Source organism: Athene noctua, chromosome 3 (genome assembly GCF_965140245.1).
Source record: "Athene noctua chromosome 3, bAthNoc1.hap1.1, whole genome shotgun sequence".
In the NCBI taxonomy this organism is placed as follows: domain Eukaryota; kingdom Metazoa; phylum Chordata; class Aves; order Strigiformes; family Strigidae; genus Athene; species Athene noctua.
The window spans coordinates 9,190,108-9,215,460 of record NC_134039.1 but is presented as its reverse complement, the minus strand read 5'-3'; the positions used below and the strand labels follow the sequence as shown (position 1 = coordinate 9,215,460).

Below are 25,353 nucleotides of genomic sequence, written 5' to 3'. Positions count from 1 at the left end.
GTAAAGGTAAATAAGCAGAAGGGCACATCCTTCCCTGAAGCTGGGAATGAGCTCTGTCCTCCATCTGTAGGTGTTCCTTGGACGCTGCACACGTGGCTGGAGTCCTTGCGCACATCCTTCCAGCAGCACAGAAGACCCCTCATCCAGTGCTTGCTAAAGGAATTCAAGTCCATTCAGGAAGAAGAGTACACAGAGGAGCTCATCACACAAGGGTTGCCTCTGATGTTTGAGATACTGAAAGCCAGCAAGGTAGGATAAATTATGTGTTTTAAAGAAATCAGCCTCATTCCCATCCCATAAGACACAAAGCTTGCAATAATATTTTTGCACAGTTGACCCAAAGCTTGTTTAGTTTGTATCGGATTATTATTATTTGTATTATGTATCTCAGGGTTTTTTTCACTGTGGAAACATGGATTAAAAACACACAAGCTAATCACATCTCCTGCTAGAACAGCTTAATACTAATGCTAATAATAAGCTGGAGAGACAACAGAAGCTGATGCATAGTGGTGAAATTAAAGTTAAAAGGGTCACAGTAGTGTGGCAAGAGATGTTGATAACAACACCAACTGAAAGAGTAGCTTTACCCAACTTGTTTTACAGGACTGTACAACAAAGCTAATATTCATGTTTGCTTTGGATTTCTTTTACCTCTTACATGACTTTCTTTTCCCTTCATGTGGGATTTGGACTCTTTTGGTAGCTTGTGGGGAGACTGGTTTCTACAAGCACAGAACAGGATAATTTTTTTAAATCTGTGTGAGTGTTTGTACTTGCAGCCTTCACAGATTTACTCTTTCAGCTGACATTTTCTTAGCCAGCCAAATCAGACTAAGAAAACCTTTTGAGGGAGGTACTGTTGGGTATGCAGGTATAATAGCAAAGGGAATGATCATGGGGCAGTCAGGGAGAGGAAAGTGTCTTACCTAGTGAAGGATGGATACTTCCTTTTAAAACTTGTTATAACCAACAGTCCTTTCTCTACTGGTCTCCCTGACAGTCAGTTGCTCCCAAGGAATGCCCAGTCAACTTTACTGTTACCAGAAAATCATTTTAGTGATGAAAAGTATCAAAATGATTTGATTGCTGTTCTTTTTTTCTCATGCACCATAATAAATGTTGGTATGGTCTTCTAATTGTTCAGCTGGGAAGTAAGTAACATTTCTCACCCAACTCTGTCTGTAACAGCAAAGAGCAAATAATTTTTAGCACCTGCAGTAATAGCCTAAATAATGTGAAAAGGGGAGAGGTTCTGGTATAGGCACTCAATACTAAAATGTCCCAGACTTAGTATAACTAGTGAAATGAGGGCTTGGACTGCAGTCCTGAGCAAATACAGAACATTTGTTCCAGCAATTGTTCTGATTTTTGCTCCCATGAGACTTCTCTTTGGGATTAGTTTGTATTGGAAGGGTATTTATGGAGTATATTTGGGATAGCTTTTAAGAAGTAATTCCAAAGCCTAGGATTTGTAGATTCCTTGTTCTGAACTTGCTTGGGTTAACGTTATCTTCATCCAGAAGCTACCAGCAAGGTGCTGTTTGGTTTGAAAGCTTATAGAAAACTAATCTTATTTAAAACTTAACAGAAATTAAGTTTAGGCTTTGTAATCTAGGATGAGGGGTGGTTTTAATCGCTCTTCTCCTGGGTGGCTGAAGCCAAGGCCAATGATCATCGTTAGAATAAGTTATTTACTTAGAATTATACTTTCGGGACATGTTAGACTGGGTCTTCCAGAGTCTGTTATAGGAGACCTGGAAACATATATGTCTGCTGCCTTCTGCTTTGGCTTCAGCAGTTAAAACTCAAAATGTGGAGCGGTAAAATAACTGAAGTATCACAAAGCCCTCTACATGACAAAGAAATCTGTGCTGTTCTTTATTCCTGCCTCTGGGCCTAGGGGAGCTGCCTGTCTTCACTCTTCATGAGCATGCATATTCACAAACACACACACATACACGGCTTCATATTTTTAGAAAAATAATGAATCATTCTGGGACACTGTGAGGGTTTACAAATTGTCAGCAAATGGCATGAATTACTGCAGTGGCCTTGTCCAAATGGCCTCTCACAAAGCTCTCCCAGACAGAAATGAGCATAGACTCTATGCACCCTTTGGAAGGAATCAAAACAAATTCATTTGTAGGAGAATGAGCCAGTAAAAGTTCTACCTGGTCACTCCATAGAAGGCAGCTGAGGAAAGCTGAGATTCAAAAGATCTTCTGTTCCCCTTCTCTGGAAGGGCTGAGAGCAGAAGCTGTTCTTTATGTATACCCACAGAATGGAAATCTCCTTTAAGAGGTGCAGAAGGACTGTAACTGCTTCACGTCCCTCTCTTTTGACAGCAAGTTGTAAAGCTCTGCATTTTGTAGAGCTGAGGGGAGAGGAGCTTGATTTGTCCACACGGACATCCTTTTCCCTGTGGGCTGGGAACTTCGCAAGAGATTACGACTTTTGCTAAACATCACAGTCTGGCCTAATACATTTCCTTAATGAGTTTCTCAGGGCAAAAAGTATAAAATAAGCAACTAGGAAGCACAGAGCCACTTAGTGTTTCTTGGCTGATGTAAAACAAGATGTCCCATTTGCTACATATTGTGATGCTCAGTATATTTTAATTGCATGGCAACTTGAACCTAATAGAAATGCCATTTTGCATTTCTATAAATAGTTCCAACTATCCCATAATCTCAGAACAATTTACAAATTTTAATGAGTTGAGACATGGAGGAAGATCTTAGCCTCCCTTTACGAACAGGGAAACTGAGGTAATTAAACAGGCGGATTTTCTGTAGAGTCACTGTAGAGTGACAGTCTTGGCCTCAGAAGCTGTGACAACCCGGATAAACCAGATAGCTGTTTGTAATTTGAGTAATTTGGCCAGAAAAACTCTCGGAAAATTGAATAGAAATATAGGGCAGGTCTCAGAGTAGGAAACATGCCTTCTGCCCCTACCTTCTACTTTGCACTGTTGGATAAAATGGTCTTGCCGGTTCCCAGGCTGTGCAAAAGGACCAGATACTATGGAAATGAAAAGATTACAGAAAAAATAGCCAATATCTACAAGAACAGCATCAGATATAAGGAATTCCTTTTGTCTTATAGATGGTTTTTAAAATGTCTGTTCCTAGAAGGGTCCAGATGTGAGAGTTTATGTGGGAGCTCTGTCACCAGTCAGCACTGATGCTGATGTCCTGGAGGGTGGCACTTTGTTCCCATTTATGTGCAGGGATGCTGACAATAGAAATAAAAACAAAATTTGCAGAAATCCTGATGCTGGAACACAGAATGACAACTGGCAAATTGTGCAAAACTGCTGAGCTGAAGTCCCTAGTTTTATTGCCACTCTTCAAGCTGTGAAATAAGCGGGGAAGAACAGTGAATAGATTGCACATCAGTTGTTCACTGCTGCACTAAAGCCGTGGAGGAAGACTTCCAAAAGCACAAATGAAGGTTTGATACCCAGCTCCCGGTGGCTTCCAGTGGGACAGAGCACTTTCATTTCCTTTCATGCCTTTAAATGTCTTTATCAGCTGTACCGTTGAGAATTGGATGGAGAGTGGAGAAGCGGCAGTATTTCCATGCTGGCAAGGCAGACCTGTGAGAACAGGCAGAGAATTGCTCTGCGCTTGCTCTCCCCCATGGTTCCTGCTGTTGTGCAGTGAACTTGGGTCATTACCAAACCAAAGACCAGAGACGAGGTACTCCAGAGAAAGCAGCATTAGTGGAAAGGACATGGAGAGCTCAGTTTAAGACACTTCCCTAAGAGCAAGCAAAAGTCAAACTGGGAAAGCTCTGACACTGAAAATGTCAGTGACGTGGTGGTGGATTTGGACAACCAGATGAGGAGGAAAGGCACTGCCACTTCAGGATGGATTGATTCACTTTGGCAGATAAACACCCAAACATAGCCTGCTAGAAATGGTTTGTACAGGACTGTGTGAGACAAAAGCCAGCGAGACACTTCTGGGAGTGAGTAGCCCTGAGCTAAAGATTAGCTGCTGCATAAAGCAGAGTTCAGTCCCTCAAAGCTGACACTGGAGATCTTGTTACAGAAGAAGGATAGGAAGATGCCGCTGAATTCCTGCCCGTTGGTATCTGTGTTGTGCTCTTCATGGCCTGGATGAATGTCCCCAAGCCTCCCACTGGAAGCTCTCCCTTGCCTCCAGCTGTGGTTGACATTTGTGTTGCCTGAACTTGTGTCTGAGCTGGATTGTCCTGCCCCATGTCAGAGGACCATAGTTGCCTGAGGAGTGAATGTACTTGAGGGCTGGCCACAGTTCAGAGATTGGACCCCCCAAACAGATACTTTTCAAAGAGCTGCATGGAGGCTGTTCCCAGATCTGCAGGCCTAGTGCTCGAGGTGGGGCTTGTAGGTTAGCTTTTCCTTTTTTGTAGGGAGATTCTCTTGAGCATAACGTGCTGAACGTGCAGGGATGCTTCTTTGTCCTCTGTCTGTGAAAATCCTGGAGCTGTTTCAGTTTGATCTCGACATTTCCACAACCTGAAAAGAGAAAGACTCAAAACCACAACCTTGGAAGTTAAACACATCTGGCCTTTGGAGGGGCTTGGTTTTAGATTTCTACTCCAGAGCTCTGCCTAAGCTTGAATTGTCATTAAAATCACCCAGCTCCATACTTGCAGACAAGCCAGTACCGTTGCTGGTAGTACGAGGTTATGAGCCAGTTTCATCCACTGCTTTTTCTGTGTACAGAAATTTAGATCAGATTGTCCTTGACCTAGTTTTTGGAGGGAAAAAAAAAAATCTTTTCATTCCAGATAACGCCTCTTACAACTTTCTTCCTTCCTCCATAGTATGGCATTGGGCTGCTATTTGCCGTTACTTTGGATTCTTTGTGGACACACATGGCTGAAGTGCATGTGTTAGTCCATGTGTGCATCGAGTGTGTGTGCTGAAGTGTTGTCTGAAGCTCTGCCTGGCACTGGAAGTGCTTCACACCAAGAAAACTTGGTGAAGTACTACATACAAGTATTCCTGATAATGTATTGTCCATGAGAAAATCAGCTTGAAAAATCATGGGAGGGCCTTCATTGCCCTTCCTCAGTTGCATTCTGCAGCTTTCTCTTCATCCTTCCCATCAGTGACAAGGTCATTTATTTTAAAATTTAGACCATTAGAAAGGTGATGATCACACTGTGCAGCCAGGCTTGTTGAAAGATGCAGGAGCAAAGATGTTTCTTTGGAATGCAAAATTCTTGCAGAGTTTCACAAACCCTACAAACTGCATTGCTGCCTATAGGCAGCTGAAGAAAGCTGCAAGGCTGCACAGACTCTTTTGGAAGACTGAAGTGTTTTTATAAAAGCCATCAGTCTCGTACTGACAGTTACTGAGAACAAATAACAATTCAAAACAATAACTAGTTTTTAAAATTCCAAAAGGATTCAGGCATGTGAGTATCTTGAGAAACCTGGCACATACAGTTAAAAAGCTAAAGTACCCTTTCAACAGTGACTTAGCCACTTAGAATCCAAAATCTCTTAGAAAGTAAAGTTTGGGGAATTTTTTTAATATATCTTCAGAAATAGCAGCATGTAGCCTCTGTCACAGATGCAGTAACTACGGAAAAAAAATTTTCACATCTCCAGCAAACGAAAAGCGGAAGGAAACACTGAAACACCTGCCTGCTCTGTTGCCGCAGAATGTTCAGAAGCTGAAGCTTGAGATGGGCATTCTGTTTCTTTATTGATATGGTCTTTCTGGATTTAATTCCTCTAAAACAAATGTCGGGAGAGGTTCCGCAGAGAATGTCAACAGATTCAACTTGTGCATTTGTTCTACAAACTCCCGGCATGGTGGTCAGCAAACATAAGCTTTCCCCTGAGGTCTGCACGTGACCTAGAAAGCAGCAGTGAAAAGTGAAGGAGCTAGAAAATTCCCCTTTTTGTCCTTTGCTTTGTGATGGACTGAAATGAATATTTAAGATGGGCCTGAGCAAAGCTGCGTTTTGCTCTATGAAGCCAGACGATCCTGTTTTGCAGGAAGGGCTTATGGTAGAGGAGAGAGGTGAAAACTGTATGGTGCTCGGGCAGGCACTGGGTTGTAATCGGCTCTTAGAGGAAAGCCCTCCCTTGGGAGAGTGCTGTGCATGTTTTTGCTGCCTGGAGACGGATCAGGAAAGACCCCTTCATGCTGGGTGAAATTTTACTTCCTTGATAAACTGCTTTTCAACACAAAATTGAGCTTTTACTATAATGGCGGGTTTCATTAGAACGTTTGTTCTCCATATAATATTTTACCTTTCTTGAAAAAGTTAACACCTGAAAATGGAATGTTTTGGCTGACGACTGAAATGTTTTAACTGAAGAAAAAGGTGGACTTTCTGCAGGCACACCAAAACCTGCACTAAAAATAACCTTGAAGGTGTTCCAAGATGCTGAAGTGCCTGCTTACAGGTTCCATGAAGTGGCTTATGCCCTTCTGTGTGTCAGCTAGTGCTCAGTCTGTGTTCGTTGATTGATCTTTTGTCTGGGACTTTGAGTGATTTCATAAGGCAGGTTTCACTGTTCTCAAGTAATTGCAGCTATCTGTAATGTTGCCCATTGTCATTTGTAGTACTTCTGTGTCTAAACAGTTCAGAGTAACCGGGACGCAAGTTATCCACACATGTACGTCGTGCATTCTTCATGTGAGATGGGAACGCCAGGTACTGAGCAGCATGGTAGTAACAGACTGTTAATCCTGCCTCATGTTTTCATAACACAAATTCAGCTTCCTACTAACACAGGTTTGATTTTTTTTTTCCTACCCTCTGTCTGCCTTCTAAAACGTTTCCCTGCCAGAGGCAGGAGCCGTTTCTTCATTTACAATAAATAAATGCCATGGATGTGACACCTGCCCTTTTCTGGGCTCTCACCCAGGGATTAGACTGTGCCCGGGGATCTCGGCTTTTTACATACAATGCACAGCTGTGACATAAAGAGCCTTTTGAAAGGGAGGCTTGGCAGCTTTCCCAGAAGCTAACTGAACGGTCCATTTGTGCCTTACCTGTGATTAATTCTTTTCTGTTTGTATTTGCAGTGGAAGGACTTGAGCTCGGCACTAACAAAACCCATTTTGTTACGCAGTTCGCTGCCTCTAACTGTATCTCCAACCTCTGGGGCTTCCCTACCTTTGCAGCTGTTGACTAATATTAATTATGTGTATGCTGCTTAATCATCTAGGAGTGACCCTCTAAAGTGGCATTTAATCAGTTTTGAGGCAGCTGGCAAAAGTGAATTATGCTAGAGGGCTGTAGCGGAAACTCCTAGGCAAGGATGGAAAAAGTTGAGAGAGACAGTGAAGGAAGTCTCATAGATTTTGAGTGCTCAGGAATGGGGATTCTGCAAAAGGCCCTCTATTGCTTCACTCTTTATCGGCTCTTTCTGGGAAGAGGGGAGCATAAACAGAATAATAATTCAAGGGCATCCCAGCCTGTTGTGGAAGGAAGTTATGGATGAGTTCTCAAGGGGCTTGGGATATCTTGAGACTCCACCACTGCTGGAATAGCTGCCAGGGACCATGTGTGAAATGTGATGGGAAGCAGTGCTTCTTAGCAGAGAGCTGGGTCACTCCAGCATCCTCAGGACCAGAGAGAGAACAGATACCTGTGCCAGCACCCCTGTTCCCTGAGCAGCATGGTTTCTCTGCCTGGGGGTAGAGATGTTATTAACAGGCAGACATTGAGCCCAGAAGAGCAGGTGCGATTTTTCTGCTGAACACGGTGAGCTTTTGGTTTTGGAGTTTTGTGACAGAGAAATTTGAGGGCCTGGCATATTTAGATTAAATGGGTATTAATGAGGCTGAGCTAGTGAGGGTGACATCAATAGAAGGAAAACCCAAAGTACTACTTGGGATTTCAAAGGCAAAGAAAAGCAGCCTAACTTGTTACGGCTGTAGAGGGCAGCCATGTGGAGGTGGTGGAATATCTATAGGCCAGTGAGGAGAACTAAGCAGTGGGTTTTGAGTAGTCCAGAGAGATATGGCGTGGGGATGGGGGAGCCTATGAAAAAGACACAGCTGAAGCAAAGTGTGGTCAGAAAAGAGCAAAACTTTAGCCTAACTGCTGAATCTGACCTGAGTTTTTTCCTTGAGAGTTAGAAGCATAGCCACCATCTTGTAGGACCACATCCCAGAATGACTAGGCTGGATTAAACTGGGTAAAATGGAATGGAGCAAGCTCTCTCCCAGATTATGTGCTGAAGTCTGGAGGAGCCTTTCCTGAGTCCTGCCACAGACCTTCATCAGACAGACATTCAGGAAAAGATACACCTGCACTTCCGACCTAGGTCTTCACCTCTTTTAAGATCAATCGACTAGTCATCTCTGCTCCCGTAACTTGAAAACCTTCAGCTTTGCTTCAAAAGAATTTATGAATTCCCCTCGCAGTTCAAGTGTATTCACCAGGAGTGGGGAATTCCTTTAGATCTCTGCTGAAGAATGCTTTTAAGTCAGGACACCGCTTGTATCTACAAAGCAAAGTTGCTTGCTCACCAACCAACTCTCTGCTGGAAGCACCGTCTCCCTCAGAAAATTCGCTGTTCCCTGTTCCCTCTTGTCTATCTGTAAACCACCCCCATAGCTAGGTAAATATTTTTATTATATCTTATGCCAAGCTTTCTTCCCCCTCCCACAGTAGATGATGCTCATCAGCTCCATTTACCAATGAACGCCCATGTCTGAAAGGAAGCTGGCCTCGCTCCAGATCTCAGTCTCACACATATCCTAGCACAGTGTTTGCCAGCTTCAAACTGTAGCAAGAAAACAAACTTCAGTTTGCTCCTCCAGTGTTAATATTGACGCCCACAACTGCTGCAGCGAGATGTTACAGCTGTTCTTTCAGTCAGCTGGTAGGGTGATAGGATAAACAGGGAAGAATTATCCAGCTTGGTGCTTAAATGAGATAGATGTGGTAACCAGGAGAGCTTCTGAGCTTCCCAATGTGGGCACTGTGCAAAGGGAAAGGTTGAATAGGCTGGACATGTCCTCCTTTCTGATAGAGCAGTGCTGATGCCCCAGGTTGTGGACTCCTGCAGTTTTTCCCAGTTACTCCACAGGCAGCCCAGCTCAGCCTGCTCCGAGAGCAGGATTTGGCTTAAAAAAGCCATTTTTTTCCCCGGCCATCCAGTTGCAGACAAAGCATCCCTTTTCTCTTTTCTCTTTGCTGCCTCTTTCTGCCTGGTTTATTGGTAAAAGGCAGCAGAGGCTCTACAGGGAGCAGATCCAGGGCCACAGCCCTGTGAGCTTGGCTGCATGCAGGGTGGTGTGGGAAGCGAGTGTGTTCTGCTGTGATATCTCACCGCTCCCCGCGCCGTGTCTCAGCGACAAAACTTGCTGCTGTTTGTTAGCTATGACTCGAGATGAGCACATGCTTCAGCTTTCTAGCTGAGTACATTTTTTGGTCTTCCAGTGGTATGTGTTGTAAGTATTTAATGTTATCAACAGAAGCCAAAGGTCTCCAACCTCCTCTCTGTCAAATGAGATCAGTGTCCTGCACTGGAGGTCTGAAGGTCTGCAATGCATCTAGCCACTGTCTGCCTGATGGCCCTGCTTTACTTGATGTGTGGATCCTAAGGTCTGTTTTTTCTTTGTCCCATCTCTCTTCTGTGTCTCAGGGTTTTTAAGTATCTCTCATGCGAATGTATCACATCTTGAGCTAATTAGAGCTTAGTTTACATCAGGTTTTTCACAGGCTTGTGGGCAGTCAGTGGCAAGGTGGCTTTATAATGGGCTTGTATCTGCACACCACAGGGTTTGTGCCCTGTTGGTGACCCAGGGAGCTGGCAGCACCTTGTCTGTGAGGCAGGCTCCCATGGGGTTGTCCGTGTCTGTGACTGTCCCCAGTCTCGGTGCACCTGGACATCCTGGTACGTGGTGCTGTGGCTCAGACTGGTGAGGGATGAGATGTCTGGCTCCTCCTGAGGTGCTGGGAAGTTAACACCCAGATTTTCCATCAGCACATTCCCGCTGGCACCCTGGAAGGGGGACATGTGTTGTATTTATTAAATGTATATGTGTGTTCTTAAAAAGCTATTGCCCAGCCACAGCTGTGGCTGGGACTGGTGAATTCATGGACCCACTAAAACCTCAGTGGCAGAGACAGGACCTGTGTACCCTGGCAGATTCAGGAGGGAGCTGCTAGTAGCTGTCCTCTTTAGTGCGGTTACTCTGCTTTTATTCACTGCAGGTAAAGGTGAGTGCTGCTCTTGCAATTATGTCTTCTCTCCAGAAGCTCCCCTCTGCTCTGAACCACAGGATTATCCCCATCCTCTGTTGTATTTACTGACTTCTTAGCATTTGCCAGATCCAACTGGGAGCTGCCCTGCTGGTAATCAGCATCCCCCCGGACGCACTCCTCCCTGGCTGACTCAGTTGGCTGCTGTGCTTCAGCACAGCCCTTCCGAGCAGAGAAGCAATTGCTCTTTCTGCCCTGTCTGTCTAGAGCTCTCCCCCCCAAGCCCTCCCAGCAGCTGAGTCACTTCCTTCTTGAAATCTGGCCTTAAATCTTCCTTTTCTCTTCACCCTGTGATTCACTCCCATTGTGAAGTGCTTTGCAGAGCTCTGGCTGGAAGATGCTGAACAGAGAGATGCTCCCAGTGCAAGATGTCCCTCTTGTCTCAGAGCCACAGCAGTGAGCCCCCTCTCTGAGGGCTGGACCCTGTGCTGTGCTAAATGGTGTCTCTTAGTATCAGTATTTCTCTTATCTTAGCGTTTCTTTCAATGCTACATCTGACGTAGTAATAGGAGCCGACTCCTGCCTGCGGGCGAGCGCATGTAATTTCCTTTGACATTAGTGTGTGCCTGTGAGGGCGCAGCTCTACCCTTTCCCACCCCATTTGATTAGATTCAGTAAGGGAGTCATTACAGGATCTCTGCCACTCCTCCTCACCCCTCATGGGATTTAAGGAGCACTGCTGTTAGAACTGAGCTGAAATGTGCTCAGAGAAAGGAAAGCTTCAATTTCAGCTCTGTAGCCTGGAGATATTTTTAGTATAATATCTACACTCATCGAATTTTTATATTATGGTTTGGGTTTTTTTATGTCCTTCACCTGCTTACTTCCTTGGCCTTGGACCCTCTCATATCTTAAGTGCCTTGCCTTTTCACAGTTTGCTGGTGTGGAAGGGAATCACCAACCAACAGGTTAGCTAAAAGATGTCATGAATTAGCCATGTGGCACCACTGAACTTGGCTAGACCTGATCTGGTTATCGCCAAAGCATGGGATAAAATTTGCCAGAGCTTTTAAATCCTGCTTTTGGTTGTGAACTAGGTAGTTAAGCACTAAATCCGTTTCGTTACCTTTGCATCGTAGGTGTATGAATACTCAAGTTGCTTAGGCGCTTAGGAAAGGTGCCCCCAGAGCGTGGACAGTAATTGCTAAGACTAGGGACCAGGCCTGACTCTGTGAAGGTCTGGTGGCTTCCTCAGGACAGTGGTGCCCAGGCCAGTGCCAGCGGTGTAAGAGCACATTACTGAAACATTCAGGATTATATGAGGAGATTCAGTGGCAGACTGTGATGCTTCAGTCATTCTGTAAGGGAAGGTCTGTTTGTGAGGCTGTTGCACTTAGAAATATGTGCAGCTATATCTATTTGTAGCTCTGGTTTTCTAAAACGTGACTGATGACCATTTTCTAAAGAGCGACAAAAAGTCATTTTCCAGTACAGTAAGTCTGCAAATGAAATTAAATTGCTATTGTAAAGGAGTTTTGTTTCTACAAAGGGGACAGGGGCTATGGAGTTTGTTGGGAAAAGAAGACCTGGTCCATGGAGAGGATTTTTCATTTTAACTGATTCCTACAGGAAACATAGCAATCAAGTAAATGAGAATTGCAGTTTCTAACAAATACTGATAATCCTGAGCTCTAATTTTTAATAAAGCTTCAGCAATCACATTCTTCAGCTTCAAAACACGCAACTCTTGAGAACAGCATAACATCTCCTCGGCATACTGATCTTGCATTGCATACTAAGCTTACATTGCATATGTTTGTTTTCTTTTGCTTAGAATGAAGTGATCAGCCAGCAGCTCTCTGTCATTTTCACTCATTGCTATGGACCCTACCCTATTCCAAAGCTCGTTGAAATTAAGCGCAAGCAGACCTCTCGCCTAGGTAAGCATGACTTGAAGGTACTTGTTGGCTCTCCAAGGAGAGCTGTGGGTAGTCTGTGTTGCTGGCCTGGTGCTTGGGGGGGGCCACAAGTCAGAGAAAAACCTGAATTTGAAAGGCAGAACTAGAAGAAGGAAGGGGGCCCCAAGCTTAGCCTGACCTGAAACTCCCGCTGAAATCAGGAGGGTCATCAGGTGCGTTAGAGTGGGACTGTAAATCTGCAGAGAGCTGTCTGTGTTGCTAATTAGGATGGGATCTGAACCTGGGGCCCGGAGCCAAATGTCCGTCGGCATCTCAAACCGCCGTGGCTGGCTGAGGGTGATGCCGTGGCGGCACAGCCCTCCCAGCCCTGCTGACAGAGCCCGGGTTGTTTACATGTGACTGGGAGAAGACCCGAGCGATTTTCCAGGACCCTCTTCCCCTTGGCCCAAAGACTTCCCCACACTGGGAGAGAGGATGTAAGGGTGTAAATGAGCGCAGGGCCCTCCAGCATCCGTTCAGCTGCCGTTGGCTTTGGGTAGCAGAGCTGGGAGGCTGTGCCAGCTCTGCACGGTGGGGACGTCTGGCTGTCATCTCGGCAAAGGTTGTCACAGACTTGAAAGCTTTGAATTCCCTTCGTCTGAACTCCATGTGGCTGTCTGGGGGGCTTCTGTCTCAGACTGTCCAGAATAGCTTTATGTGCTTTACTCATTAAAAACAATATTCTTTTATACTATTGTCTTCTTTTGTCAAAACAAGAAAATGTTCTGTACGTTCATGACCTCTTCCAAACTAAAGTTATTGGCTTTTTTTTTTTTCCTTCTTTCTGTGATTCTAGATCCCCATTTTCTTAACAACAAAGAGATGTCAGATGTTACATTTCTGGTGGAAGGAAGACCATTTTATGCACATAGAGTGTTGCTATTTACTGCATCACCAAGGTAAAATATAGAGACATTTCTGGGTTTTAACAAAAACAGAATTTTTTTTTCTCCTCTACTGTTAAGATTCTTTGAGGGCTAGTGGCCTACTCTTCAAGTTTTTCCTAAGCAGAACTTTTCAACAACTTGTTTCTTATTGATCTGCAGGATGTACTCCCATCACCAGATTCCCACCCAGTAAATGATCCATGCTTCTGGCCGTGCATCTGACTTCATTCCACTGAGGCACATTTGCATGGAGCTCGTTGCTGCATCCAGCTCTTAATTGTGGAGGAGTCATAATATTTTGATTTTTAATAATAATTTATGCCATCAGTGGCTGAGTCCTGCCTTGCACCACTGTAGGCAGACTCCAGGAAAAACAAGCTGCTATCACACAATTCATTGACAACACTTGACATTTTAAAAATAAAATTAAATAACTACAATATGTATCATACTGTATCCAGAGGCAGTATTTGTAGTCTGTTCCCTGTGCTCAGAAGGCTGTAAGTAAGGTTGGATTGAACTGGGTAACCCAAAGTTGCTCACAAACCCTACCTGTTTCCAGCTTTATAATTAAAGGTGTGCTTTTAAGCAAATACAGCTGACCCTCCATAAGAGCTTATTTCAAGATGTGGCAAGGACAAGCCACTGAGTTTGGGTAATCTGAGCAATGTGGCAATTGATGCTAGATGTGCTGACAACCCACAGCACAGGGTAAAGAGGTTTGCATAAAGCAACTGCAGTATCTGACCCTGCCTTCAGTTGAGAAATGGGTGTTTTGGTTTAGAGCTTATTGATAGAGGTACAAGCATGTTATAAACTCCAGCTTTAAACCTAGTAAATTGTGTTCACAATAGAGTTTATCACTAGTAAAGCAAATCAGTTGTTATCCATATTTTATTTAACAAGATGCCAGTCATGATATGGAAAAGGTTACTACCCAGAAAATGCTGGTCTTGATAAATCAAGCTTTGCACTACTGCTAGAAGGTCAGATGAATTATCAAAAAGAGGAAGCACAAGGGCAGATGTTTCTGACTGCGCATTTCCCATTTTCACCTTCTGATCAAATGAGAATACCTGGTTTTGAGTAATAGATTGCTATGTATATATACATGTCTCATAAATCTGCAATTATTAACTTAAAATGTGGTTTTTTTCCTGAAACTTGTGTCTGAATTTTAGGGTTTGATAATCAGAGAGGAGCAACTTAACCATTTCCTCTCCTGCCTCTTCTTACACAATTGTATAGAGCCTGCATAGAAGCCTTAAAAGTCTTAGTGTAGTAACTTTTAATATTTTGTTCCAAAACATTTTTTAAAGCAGCATAATGGACATAGGCCAATATTTATTTCCATCAAAAAAGGTTTTTTTAAATATTATAAGTCTTCCTAAAAGATCGTGTTGCCTTCAAGAAATTTTTTTTTTCATTTTGTAATCTGCATCATTACAGAATCTTAATTTCCTATGTACATTTTATTCTATTGTGATTGTATTTTTCAAAAAATTTCAAATTGAAATCTTCTAAAAGAGAGGCTTCTTCCTTTTAGTTTGAACTTTATTTTATGTCAGCATCTAAACCTTGATGCTTTTTGGTGACAAGTCCGTTCATTTGAGTGTACTGTTTTACAAGAGCCGTGCTGTCCTTCCACTTTGCCATACTTTTTCAGAGATAATTGAGCTGGTATTTCAATCTCACTCCTTTTTATCTAGGTTTAAAGCATTGCTGTCTAGCAAGCCCTCATCCGATAGTACTTGTATTGAGATCAACTATGTGAAGTACCCCATCTTTCAGGTAAAGTCAGTTCTCACATTGAATTTGAATGGAACATGTAATAGGAACACCATACATGCCCTGTCCAAATTAGTACGTATGTATTTGATAAACATGTAGCTAGAGTAGTGGTTTCATCAGCACAGGCTTCATCTCCATTCACACACTAAGCTGCAGAGTGCTATTGATGGACCAGATACAGTAGCATGCATTTCCCTTATGTGGGCTATGCAGACAAAGTAGTGCATGTCAAGGTTGATTCTTTTTTCTCTTGTTGGCTCTTTCTGTATTTAATGGACAGGCTTGGAAGAGACATGGTTCATTCCTTTCCTTAGCAGTGTTGTTCGATCAGTTTTTTGTCATGAAAATACAGACCTTGAGTTCTGTATCTTTAGCATGTACACGTATATGCTTCCCTTTATTTGAGTCAGAGCTCAGACAGTTCCATGTATCGACTGTTACCGACCACTGCAGATAATTCCCAGCTGCCTACAATAACTTTAGGCTTACTGGAAGCTCACTGCAGAGGGACTTTCGCTGGCTTGTATTACAGTACAAAGCCTCCCCCACTTTTTCTCGTCATCCATGCATGCCCACACACAGCTGGGTGAAGGTGTGGGTGCCATTGCCAGGGAAGGAATAAGGGAATAGCCATTACGTAAGCTGTGTTTTCCTGAATCAGTAAGGTACTGAACATACTGGGGAAATACCCTGCAAATTCAGAATGAATTAATCAGCTTCTTGCAAACTGTTTGTAACTCACCAGAAAGTCCAGACGATGTGGCTGGTGAGGGTTGAGATGTTAGACTACCTGTGAGGAGGAAATACTGAGCTGTGCAGAGGGAGAGAGTAACCAAATACATCTTGAAATCAGGAAGTTTGGGCCGGTTTTATCTACAAATCCTTGGTGGTGTTGGAGAGCCTTGGATATTGCTTGCAATCTTTACATCACTCTCTGTTCCCTGATGTCCTGGATTGCTTTTTATAAACACTCCCTTTGTTTTATTACAGCTGGTTATGCAGTATCTTTATTACGGAGGTGCAGAGTCACTCCTGATTAAGAATAATGAAATTATGGAGGTAAGAGACATTTGCCTTAATTGCAGTGGCAGCAATGCTAAATGATCTGGGTACCATTCACCCAAGGGCATGTGGCCATTGGGCAAGAGATGAGCACTCCCGTAAGAGCCAGCACTGCTTCATCCTGAGTGCCCAGGCTGTCCGCAGTCCTGCGGGAGACACTCAGCCTCCTCTTCTGCCTGTTGTGGTAACTTTTGCCAGTACGAAGTTGACTGTCAGAGAAGAAAGAGCAAAAAAATTGTGATCAAGGAAAAAAAGTATCAGAAATAAAAATACCTAGTTAGATGCTTTGAGAAGCTCTTTCATGGAAATTGCAAAGCTGGTGTTACCGAAATCTGGAAGCAGCTCCTGGCAGCATAGTATACCATCCTCTCTTTCTCTCTCTCTCAGCTTGATAGGTGAGGTGCTGTGCTCCAGCTGGGCCAGTCAGATTCTCTCTGCCACACTCTTACTTTTGGTTTAATAGCTCAGGCTTACATGTTCAGATCTATCTCAGCAGCATAAAAGCATCCAATTTGGTTCCTTATTTGGGAGAATTCTTGGGCATGTACCTGGCTTTAACCATGGGAGAAATCCCACTGGAGTCAGAGTTCAGTTCAATTTCAAGCCTGTGACTGTAGGATTTTCTGAATAAAACCTTAAGCTGCTCCCTGAGATACAGACACTTCTTTGCCCCTTTCTTGCTGCATGTAAAACATCCAGTGTTGTTGTGACAGTTTGCAAAAGCCAAACCGAGCCAACTGGAGCTGACTAAGCCTTCAGTGTAGCCACACACCCATAACCTGTATGGATCATCTTCTTCCCATTACTGTGTGCTGTCATTGCCAGTTATGATCAGTCTAATGACTCCAGCTAAACAGAATTAAAAGATATTTGAGCAAATTCTTGATAGTCATTCAGGGAGTTTTCCTGTTGACAAGCTCTAAGTTATGGTAGGTGAAAAGAATACAGGACAGTAAATACTAATCTCAGAGCTACTTAAACAGCTGGTAATCATCAGTGTACAGATTATAGTCTGCCACTGTGATGTTTTATTGTTGCCTACATTAGTTAGTCTGTCCCCATGACACTTCTGTCTGGGGCTTCCCTGCGAGGCTAAGCTTCTACTGAAGTACTGCTGACCAGAAACTGGGAGCAACTCTTCTCTGGGGTACAAATGGCCGGGGTGAATCAATTCTGATGGGTATGTCTGTACCAACCCTGCTGGCAGCCAGAGGATGGAACTGGTCAGAAATTAAATTATCCCTCTCCAGCACAGGTGGTAGATTTTTAACTCAGTATACCCACACTGAGTTTCTGAGCTGTATAGGAAAAGGTCACTGATCCTATATTTCACCTGTAGTTTTGAAAGAAGCTCCTGAACTTCTAACCCTTTCTGAAATAAGGAGTCTTAGACTAGGCAGTGCAACAGCTTTATAGAGCTGTGTGTGTTATCACCTAGGATGTTAAAAAACTTGTGCTGCAGCTCAGCTGGCTGCTTGCTCTACTTTTGTGTCATCTTAAAACTTCTGTGACTCAAGAATGTATGACTGATTGATTGATTTGTTGATAACAGATCTGGTCACAGTTCCTCACAGTTTAAAGTAATTACAAATCAGCACGTGATGCTTGAGCCACAGAGGCAGCTGGAATAGGATTTGGCGTTATCTTTCAAAACTGCATTTAGCAACTTGCCTTATTACAAATATGATAACAAGAAGCACCAGAAATACTCCACAGAAATCTTTGCTGCAATTCATAATTGGGGCCAGCTGGCTGCTATCACATCAGCACTGCAGATTTCCAGCACTTGGATTTATTTATGGGATTAAAGCAAAGCTTGAGCGGACTGCATAGGAGAAATCAGAATAATTTCATAGAAGTTTCAGGGTTTTGTTCCCAGTGCTCCTACCTAGTGGCATGAGAGTGCTTTTGGGATTCACAGGATAGCTTTTTGTCACGCAGTCGTAGATGATAAGGGACATATAAATACCTAAACACCTGAACAGCTTGGCCTAAGACGCCTGGTGGGGTTAGAGCAAGCCATCAAGCAATGAAGAACCCCAACCTGCTTCCTAAGCCAGAGCAGACAGCCAGAGGGAACGATCTAACATGGAAAGAAAGAAATAAAATTCCTTTTTCCTGCTGTAAAAGGACAGAAAGGGGGCAACAATGGAAATCTTAGCACTACTGAAATCAGTTGGAGACCTGAAAATTCAAGCCATTTTCACCCCACAGGTTTCAGGTCATGCCCATGATGTACAGTGGCACGTGGAGATCCCAAGGCAGTGTCAGTCCAGGTAGTCTATCCACAGGGTGGATGCAGGGCCAGAGAGGGAGGTCAGCTGGAGTTCTGGGGGCAGGAGAGCTGTGGTAGTGCAGCCGTACAGACACATGACACTAACATGAGTGTTAACTAGGCAGTGCCTTGTACCAGGCTAGTTCCCACCTTTGCATCTCACTCCTTAGAGTAACATTGAACCAGACAGTGTTTCAGTTCCCATGGCCTGGACATGACCTTACTGCTGCTCACGTACTGGAGCAAGGAGCATATGGAGATCTGACTCCCATTTCCTTGAGCCTGCTGAAGTGACAAATTTGAGGTTTATTGCCTCTCTTGGTTTTTAAGACTGTTCAGGGTGGTCATCATCATCTGGTTTGAATTCCTCTATACTCTTGGTCCTGGCCCTTCTGCTGACATCCCCACATCCAACCCAGGTGCTCTGTTCCAGCCCGAGCCTGGGGAACGGTTGAACCAGAACCATTTTTTCCTGGAATGTAATTGCAGATCCCTCCTTGCAGAGTCATATTTGCAAAGTGACCAAAGACTCTCCAAGCTCCCATTTCCTTTTTCTCTCTCACATCCCCCCCCTCCTCACTCCATTCCAAAGTCAGCAAGTGGATCTGAGCAGCCTGTGGTGGTCTCTCCATGTACAGCTTGATGTCTCTCCATGTACAGTGTGATCTAGAGGTGACTGCAAAGGGTTGAAGCAACCAAGCAACCTTCTTTCATGCTAACTGAAACAGGGGCAGAGAAAAAAAAAAAAGAAACAGTAAAGAAGCAAGCTCCAATTCTGTATCACTCAGCAGTTTTGACTATTTTTCTCCTTGCCTTTTTTTTTTTTAGCTTCTCTCTGCTGCTAAATTTTTCCAGCTTGAAGCTTTACAACGACACTGTGAGATCATTTGCGCAAAAAGCATTAATACAGAAAACTGCGTCGATATTTATAATCATGCCAAGGTAAAAATAACCTCATGTGCTTGCATGTTATGTGCCTGTCATCATACTCGTTGGTCAGTTTTATGATAAGTAGTGATACATACATCATATGCTTGGTATGTTTATTATGTATTAATATTTGCCATTCATTTACTGGGACTGAGCGCTGATAGGTACCTAGTATAGTGACAGTCCTGAATCTTGTAGTGTAACAGCATCAGTGGCAATTTCTCACCCCCTTCCCTAAGCATTTTAAACTCAATTTGAGTGTACCACCATGTGGCAGACCTCACCCTTATCATGTCAATGCAAACTGCTGAGTTACTCAACAGGAATCACCTAAGTGAATAAGACACCTCTCTTTTACCTTCCAAGCTGCATTTTCGTGTTACGATTCCCTGTTTCCTCCTGCCTCAAGGCCATTGGGGTGATATACTCAATACTGGTGACAGCTTGTCAATATATAAAAATTCCTGTTGTGAAAGCATAATGTCTCAGAGCAGTGCAAGGATGGTAATGAGAATTTTGTGTCTTGAAGAGATTCGTAGCTTTTTATTGGAATCAAATTATTTACTTAGCTTGTGAGGGGCCTAAGTCATTAGGCATAAAAGCATGACATTTTTTGACCTAGAAGACCTGTTTCTGCTCATTGATGGAGGTGGTTGCCACATTGATTAGTTTGTTTTTCTTCTTGTGTACTTAGGAGTTTCACTTGGAAGATTGAAATGGTATACCAATAGTTGCAATGAAATATTTTTAAAGCATTCCTTAGATTTTTTTTTTTCTATAATTTACGTGGTCTATATGAAAGATAAAATGATGCGGCATGACATGGAGGTTTGATTGAACAGAGTAATCCTGCAGATTTCTCCAAACCCCTGCAGATCTGACCTCCATTCCCATCATCAGGTATTTCCTACAGAGAGTAGTAACACTAGGTCTTGATGTACAGATAACATGCAATCAGTGTTTGAAATAGCATAGAGCTCTACCTATAAAATCAAGAAATGAGGTATATATCTGCAGGTCCATTTATTATAATAGGTAAAAAAATCAGCACTGCAGGTATCTTTTGAAAAATATTTGATGTATCTTCTAGCTCATGTGGGGACTTCTTGATTTGTATTACTGTTACTAAAAGTAAAATTAATAATTTTGTTTTAAAATCACATGTCTTATTTGAATTGTGACATGTGGCTGTTATACATCCTGATTGAAGAAAGTTCTTACATGGAGCTTTTAGACCTGTCTGAGGGACTTGTACACTGCTGGGACTGAATAAACACAGTGGCTAAATCCAGCTCCTTGTTTGCCTGTAAGGGCCCCAGCCTGGAAGTTTTTTTGTGCCTGCATCTCACAATGGAAACAGTGTACTTGAGAGGCTCTTACAGCCAGGGTCATGTTTGCACTGACGTGGGTACTGAGTTGCAGATAGCCAAGGTAGCTGTGAATGAAATCTTGACTTCTGGAATTAGTTAAGCTACATCACCCTAGAGCTCTGCATGGGCTAATTTACTCTGCTTCCAGTAAATTATCAGGGCTAGGCTTCATACTGCTATAGCTAGAAGATTTGCAGGACCTGAACTCGTACATTTAAAGCTAGTGCAGATCCCTCTCTATTATGCTGTCTGCAAAGCAGAGAAGATGCTCCATCTTCTTGCTCTCATCTGTGTGATGTGCAGGCGATTAATCTGAGCACAGATCATTCTGCCCAGAGTGCTCCTCTCACACAGTAGCTTCATTTGTTTCTTATGTGAATATGAGATAATGGTATGTGGTGGAAGAGGCCAGATGGTCCTGATGAGCCAGGGGAGCTCAGAAGCAGTTTAAGTGCAGCTTGCCAGCCAACTGCCTGCCTTTCCATGTTGCTCTCTGAAGTGTGGAAGAAGCTCATGTTAGACCTCAATGAGGATGGGAATAAGGTGAGCAGGCAGTGAAGCCAGAAACCACTGCATCAGCCAGGAGCAGGTTTTGAGTAACTCACCTCTGTCATAGGTACCATTTCTAGTCCTTGCTACTTTGCAAGCTCAGCTGCACTTGCCCGAACTCAGGTGAAGCTGAGACCTGCCTTTCCAGATGGGGATGTGCGAGGAGGTTGACCCAGAAACACATGGAGCACAGTCAGTCATCGTGATCGAGAGAAAGATAGGATTGGGTGGAAGCAAAGCATGAAGTGAGCACAGATTTGGAAATCTGTCTGTGGTGGGGGCCTAGGTTGTAGAACAGTGTTTAGCAGGGTGGTGAGCTGTGAAAAAGGAGCTTTAGAACAAGAGATTGAGACCCTGAGTTAAAGAACTGAAGTACTGGTAGGAAGGTGAGACGGTGTGTATTTGGTCACATTTAGAATTTAAAAGCTGAATTGAGCGTATTAAAATCATCTGTGGCATCCCCAGGGGCTTCCCAGTCTCAAAATTGCAACATAGAATCATAGAATACCAGCTTGGAAGGAACCTCCAGGATCATCTGGTCCAACCTTTCTTGGCAAAAGCCTGGTCTAGACCAGATGGCCCAGCACCCTGTCCAGCTGAGTCTTAAAAATGTCCAGTGTTGGGTAATCCACCACTTCTCTGGGGAGATTATTCCAAAGGCTGATTGTTCTCATTGTGAAATTTTCCTCTTGTGTCCACTCAGAATCTCCCCAGGAGTAACTTGTACCCATTACCCTTTGTCTTTTCCATGTGACTCCTTGTAAATCTCCATCTTCTTTGTAGCCACCCTTTAACTACTGGAACATGGTGATAAGGTGTCCCCTAAAACTTCTTTTTTCAAGGCTGAACAAACCCACTTCTCTCAGCCTGTCCACATCTTTCTTGCATAGCAGGGTCCAAAACTGAACATGATATTCCAGGTGTGGCCTGACAAGCACTAGGTAGAGTGTGGTAAGGAGTCTTTATCTTTGCTGATGATGCCCTTGTTGATGCAACCCAGCATCACACTGGCTTTCTTTGCTGCAGCAGCAGCACACTGTTCACTCATGTTGAGCTTGTGTCCACCAGGACCCCCAGGTCCTTTTCTACAGAGCTGCTCCCCAGCCAGGTAGATCCCAGCCTGTGCTGCACTCCTGGAGTATATTTTCCCAGGTGCAAGACCTTACACTTGTCCTCATGAACTTAATAATGTTCATGTTAGTCCACTCTTCCAGCCTATCCCAGTCTTCCTGCAGGGTGGCTCTCCTTTCCAAGGTGTCCACTTCCCCACTCAGTTTGGTATCATCAGCAGACTTTATCAGGTTATGCTTGATCCCTCCATCTAGATCACTTACGAAGATATTAAACAGTATTGGGCCCAGCATCTAAAAAGGCAATCATTTAATTAGTATCACTTTAAGGGTTTCATTTATCAAAGCGTTTGTCACTGTTCTTTACTTGAGAAAGAAATGAAGCAACTGGGCAAACTGGATTTATAATGGTGATTCATTAGTTAGCACTAGATACCAATTGTGTTATACATGAATGCCCCCAAACTCCCAACAAAGTCATCTGGAGTTTCTAACACTTGCCTAAAACACCCAGTACTTCCACAGGTTGCAATCTGAGCCTTAGAACAAATCTGGAAAAGTACATTATTTCCTCAATCTTTGAATATACTGAAGTAATGAATAGGGATGAATGGTGTTTCAGAGAAAAATAATGGATTGACACATATGCTGTCACATCCAGGTGCAAAATAATGCACTCAATTTGATGAAAACTTGCATGGTTTGAAGTCAAGTTAAATTCATTTTCCTTAGAAACACAGGTTCTGCCTAGCCCTAATCTGTATTTCTTTTTTTTTTTCCCAAATTTTTTAGCAATTTTCATTCTTAGTTCTGAACATGATAACGTGGTGGTGAGCAACACTGCTGTGTAGTTTTTCCAGTCTGGATCCAAAGCTATTCAGTGCCCCAGCAGTTCTGGCCCTTCAGGCTGCACCTCACAGCCAAAGGTTCCCGCTTTACTCAGAGCTTGGACCTAGCAGGAGCTTACTTGGGCAGGACGATGGGCTGAGCACTGCTCTCTACACTGTCATGGCTTATAATTAGACCTGTAGTAGAATATGACAGCTGTACTCTTTGTATGACCACAGGATCTAGCCAGTGGGTGGTGACCAGTACAGGTCATTTAGGGTTTGCTCACACATTCCAGTATCCCAGCCTATTACTCTGACACAGTGTCCAACATAGGGGAGCTACTGACAGCCCCAAGCCATGTGCTCTACAAACCTCCATTTCTCCTCCAGAGGTTTCTCAAAGCATGAAACTTTGCATGACAGGTTTCTGCAGTCCTATGTCCCATCCTTGCTAAGGATGGCATTTGTGAAACTTGGTCTGTAGTATGTTTTCCTAAACCTGTAGCTTTAGGATGTAACTTCTAGCATGAAATCATGGGTCTGGTGAACTCTGTGGCAAAACTCCTACCAACTTTCAAGAGAGCAAAGCTTCAGCCCCTGGAAGTTTTTCCACTTAACAACCAGGGCCTTATAATATGGAAGTGTTACCAGAATCATCAGCATAAAATACTGTTGATTAACTCCTTTCCCTCCATGCATACATGTCTGTAAGCATTACTGTGCCTGTCTGAAAGGCTTAGCTTGTGTATTTGTTTGTGTGCAGCTCTTATGCACTGGATTTGCTGAGTGGGTTTTAGCAGAATGGTTATCTTTCTCTAATTTCACTTCTTGTAGTTTCTCGGAGTCACAGAACTATCCTCCTATTGTGAAGGCTACTTTCTAAAAAATATGATGGTCCTCATTGAAAACGAAGCTTTCAAACAGCTGTTGTATGACAAGAATGGAGAAACATCTGGTCAAAATGTACTACAGGACTTACAGAGGACGTTGGCCACAAGGATTCAGTCAATTCATTTGTCTTCTTCAAAGGGCTCCATTGTGTAAAGCTGAGGAAGATGGTAACCTTCTAATAAAGACCCTGCAAGTTAAGTCTGCTGTTGCAGTTGCTTAAACCCATTGCAGTTGCTTAAATGACTACAAAAAAAAAAAATCAAAAAATTCTACTCCGCATCCAGATAGTTCTGTGTTGGCCAAAGGTGCTGTGCTGGGCCTGCATTTGGATGAGAGAATACAGAAAACAAAGCTCCTCCATGTTTTTGAGCAAATGGGGTACAAGAGTATCCAGTGAATCGCTGTTGTACTCAAATTCTGAACACACATGTGCGGTCGTGGAGCTTGATGCCAACAAAAGCCAGAACTCGCATCCGTGAACAGCAGAAGCCCTTGCCAGAGAGGTGGTGCTGGGGAACACCCAAAATGACCCATTAATCATTTAAGGCGGATTTGTTCCAGTGTTACACATTTAAGAACTATATCTATCCTGGAGTCCATTATCTCGTGCATTTAAGAAATGTAAGAACTGTTATTGCTGTCAAGCAAAGATCGACTGTATTAGAGAGTGGGTAAGACTGTTACAGCTGAGGAAATATACTGGCAGATTTTTAGGGGTGGGAACTTTTTAAATTGTTCATAAAAAATAATGGGGTGGCCTTGTAGTTTAAAAACTATTTCTTAAGCTTAAAATTTCGTTTTCGACAGATCTGTGTTTGAGAATCTATGTAACATGATTTTTTGGTTGTTCTTTTTTTTTTTTTTTTTAAATGGTAAAATGTACATTGTGTAAACATACATATGACCAATTTTGCTTGTATTCTTTCCTAGGGTGGTATAATCTTGCCTAACAGGCTATGGTTACACCAAAGAGGTACATTACCCAGACTATCTCTAATACAGTAGTTGGGGGGGGGCAGGAGAACTGCATGCTACTTGTGATTTGGGGTTAAAAACAATGACAAACTCAACATGCATTTGCATGGTAACTGTACCTGTGAGATGTTACATTTGTGCTTCGTTTTGCCAAGACAAATGCAATGTTACTTCTTGTCAAATTTCATTTGTGAAATTAGCATATTTTTTTATTTGGTGTGATTGGTTGTGATATGATACCCCTGGAGACCCTTCTCAAGATGCTGGTTTCTGTTTGTTACAGTGAAGGGATAATAACAGATCTTTACTTCAATAATGTGTCAATACTTTGCTACTGGACAGAGATTGTGTCTGAGTTAGACTTTTTAAAATTATAATTAAATATGTACTATAGAATGCTTTCTCACTGTATCCTGAGATTGTATAGGTTATCTACAATGTAGGGTTTGGGTGGGGTGGGATGAGGAGTGTGATTTAATGTCAAAGCTTCATTTATTTTGCAGCATATTGTTAGCAAGACAAATTTGCTATGTGCCACAACATTCCTGATGCACTGTCTCTGAAAACGACAGCAAGTAATAGGCAAAGA

General features: G+C 43.1%; 1 protein-coding gene across 6 annotated transcripts in view; it reads left to right on the top strand.

Annotated features, from left to right (window-relative positions):
* The window catches only part of ABTB3 (ankyrin repeat and BTB domain containing 3), a 181,778-nt gene extending 156,630 nt beyond the window's left edge, over window positions 1-25,148 (top strand). For 4 of the 6 annotated variants that reach the window (XM_074901247.1, XM_074901248.1, XM_074901246.1 and 1 more), the window contains 7 exons: window positions 71-249; window positions 12,011-12,116; window positions 12,931-13,033; window positions 14,731-14,812; window positions 15,803-15,871; window positions 18,978-19,091; window positions 23,733-25,148. In XM_074901247.1, the coding sequence (XP_074757348.1) occupies window positions 71-249; window positions 12,011-12,116; window positions 12,931-13,033; window positions 14,731-14,812; window positions 15,803-15,871; window positions 18,978-19,091; window positions 23,733-23,942 (863 nt within the window). In that variant the 3' untranslated portion in view covers window positions 23,943-25,148. Of the gene's footprint in view, window positions 1-70; window positions 250-6,597; window positions 6,670-12,010; window positions 12,117-12,930; window positions 13,034-14,730; window positions 14,813-15,802; window positions 15,872-18,977; window positions 19,092-23,732 lie in introns of all 6 variants that reach the window. The other 2 variants (XM_074901244.1, XM_074901243.1) reach the window with 1 other exon arrangement.
* The last annotated feature ends 205 nt before the right edge of the window (window positions 25,149-25,353 follow it).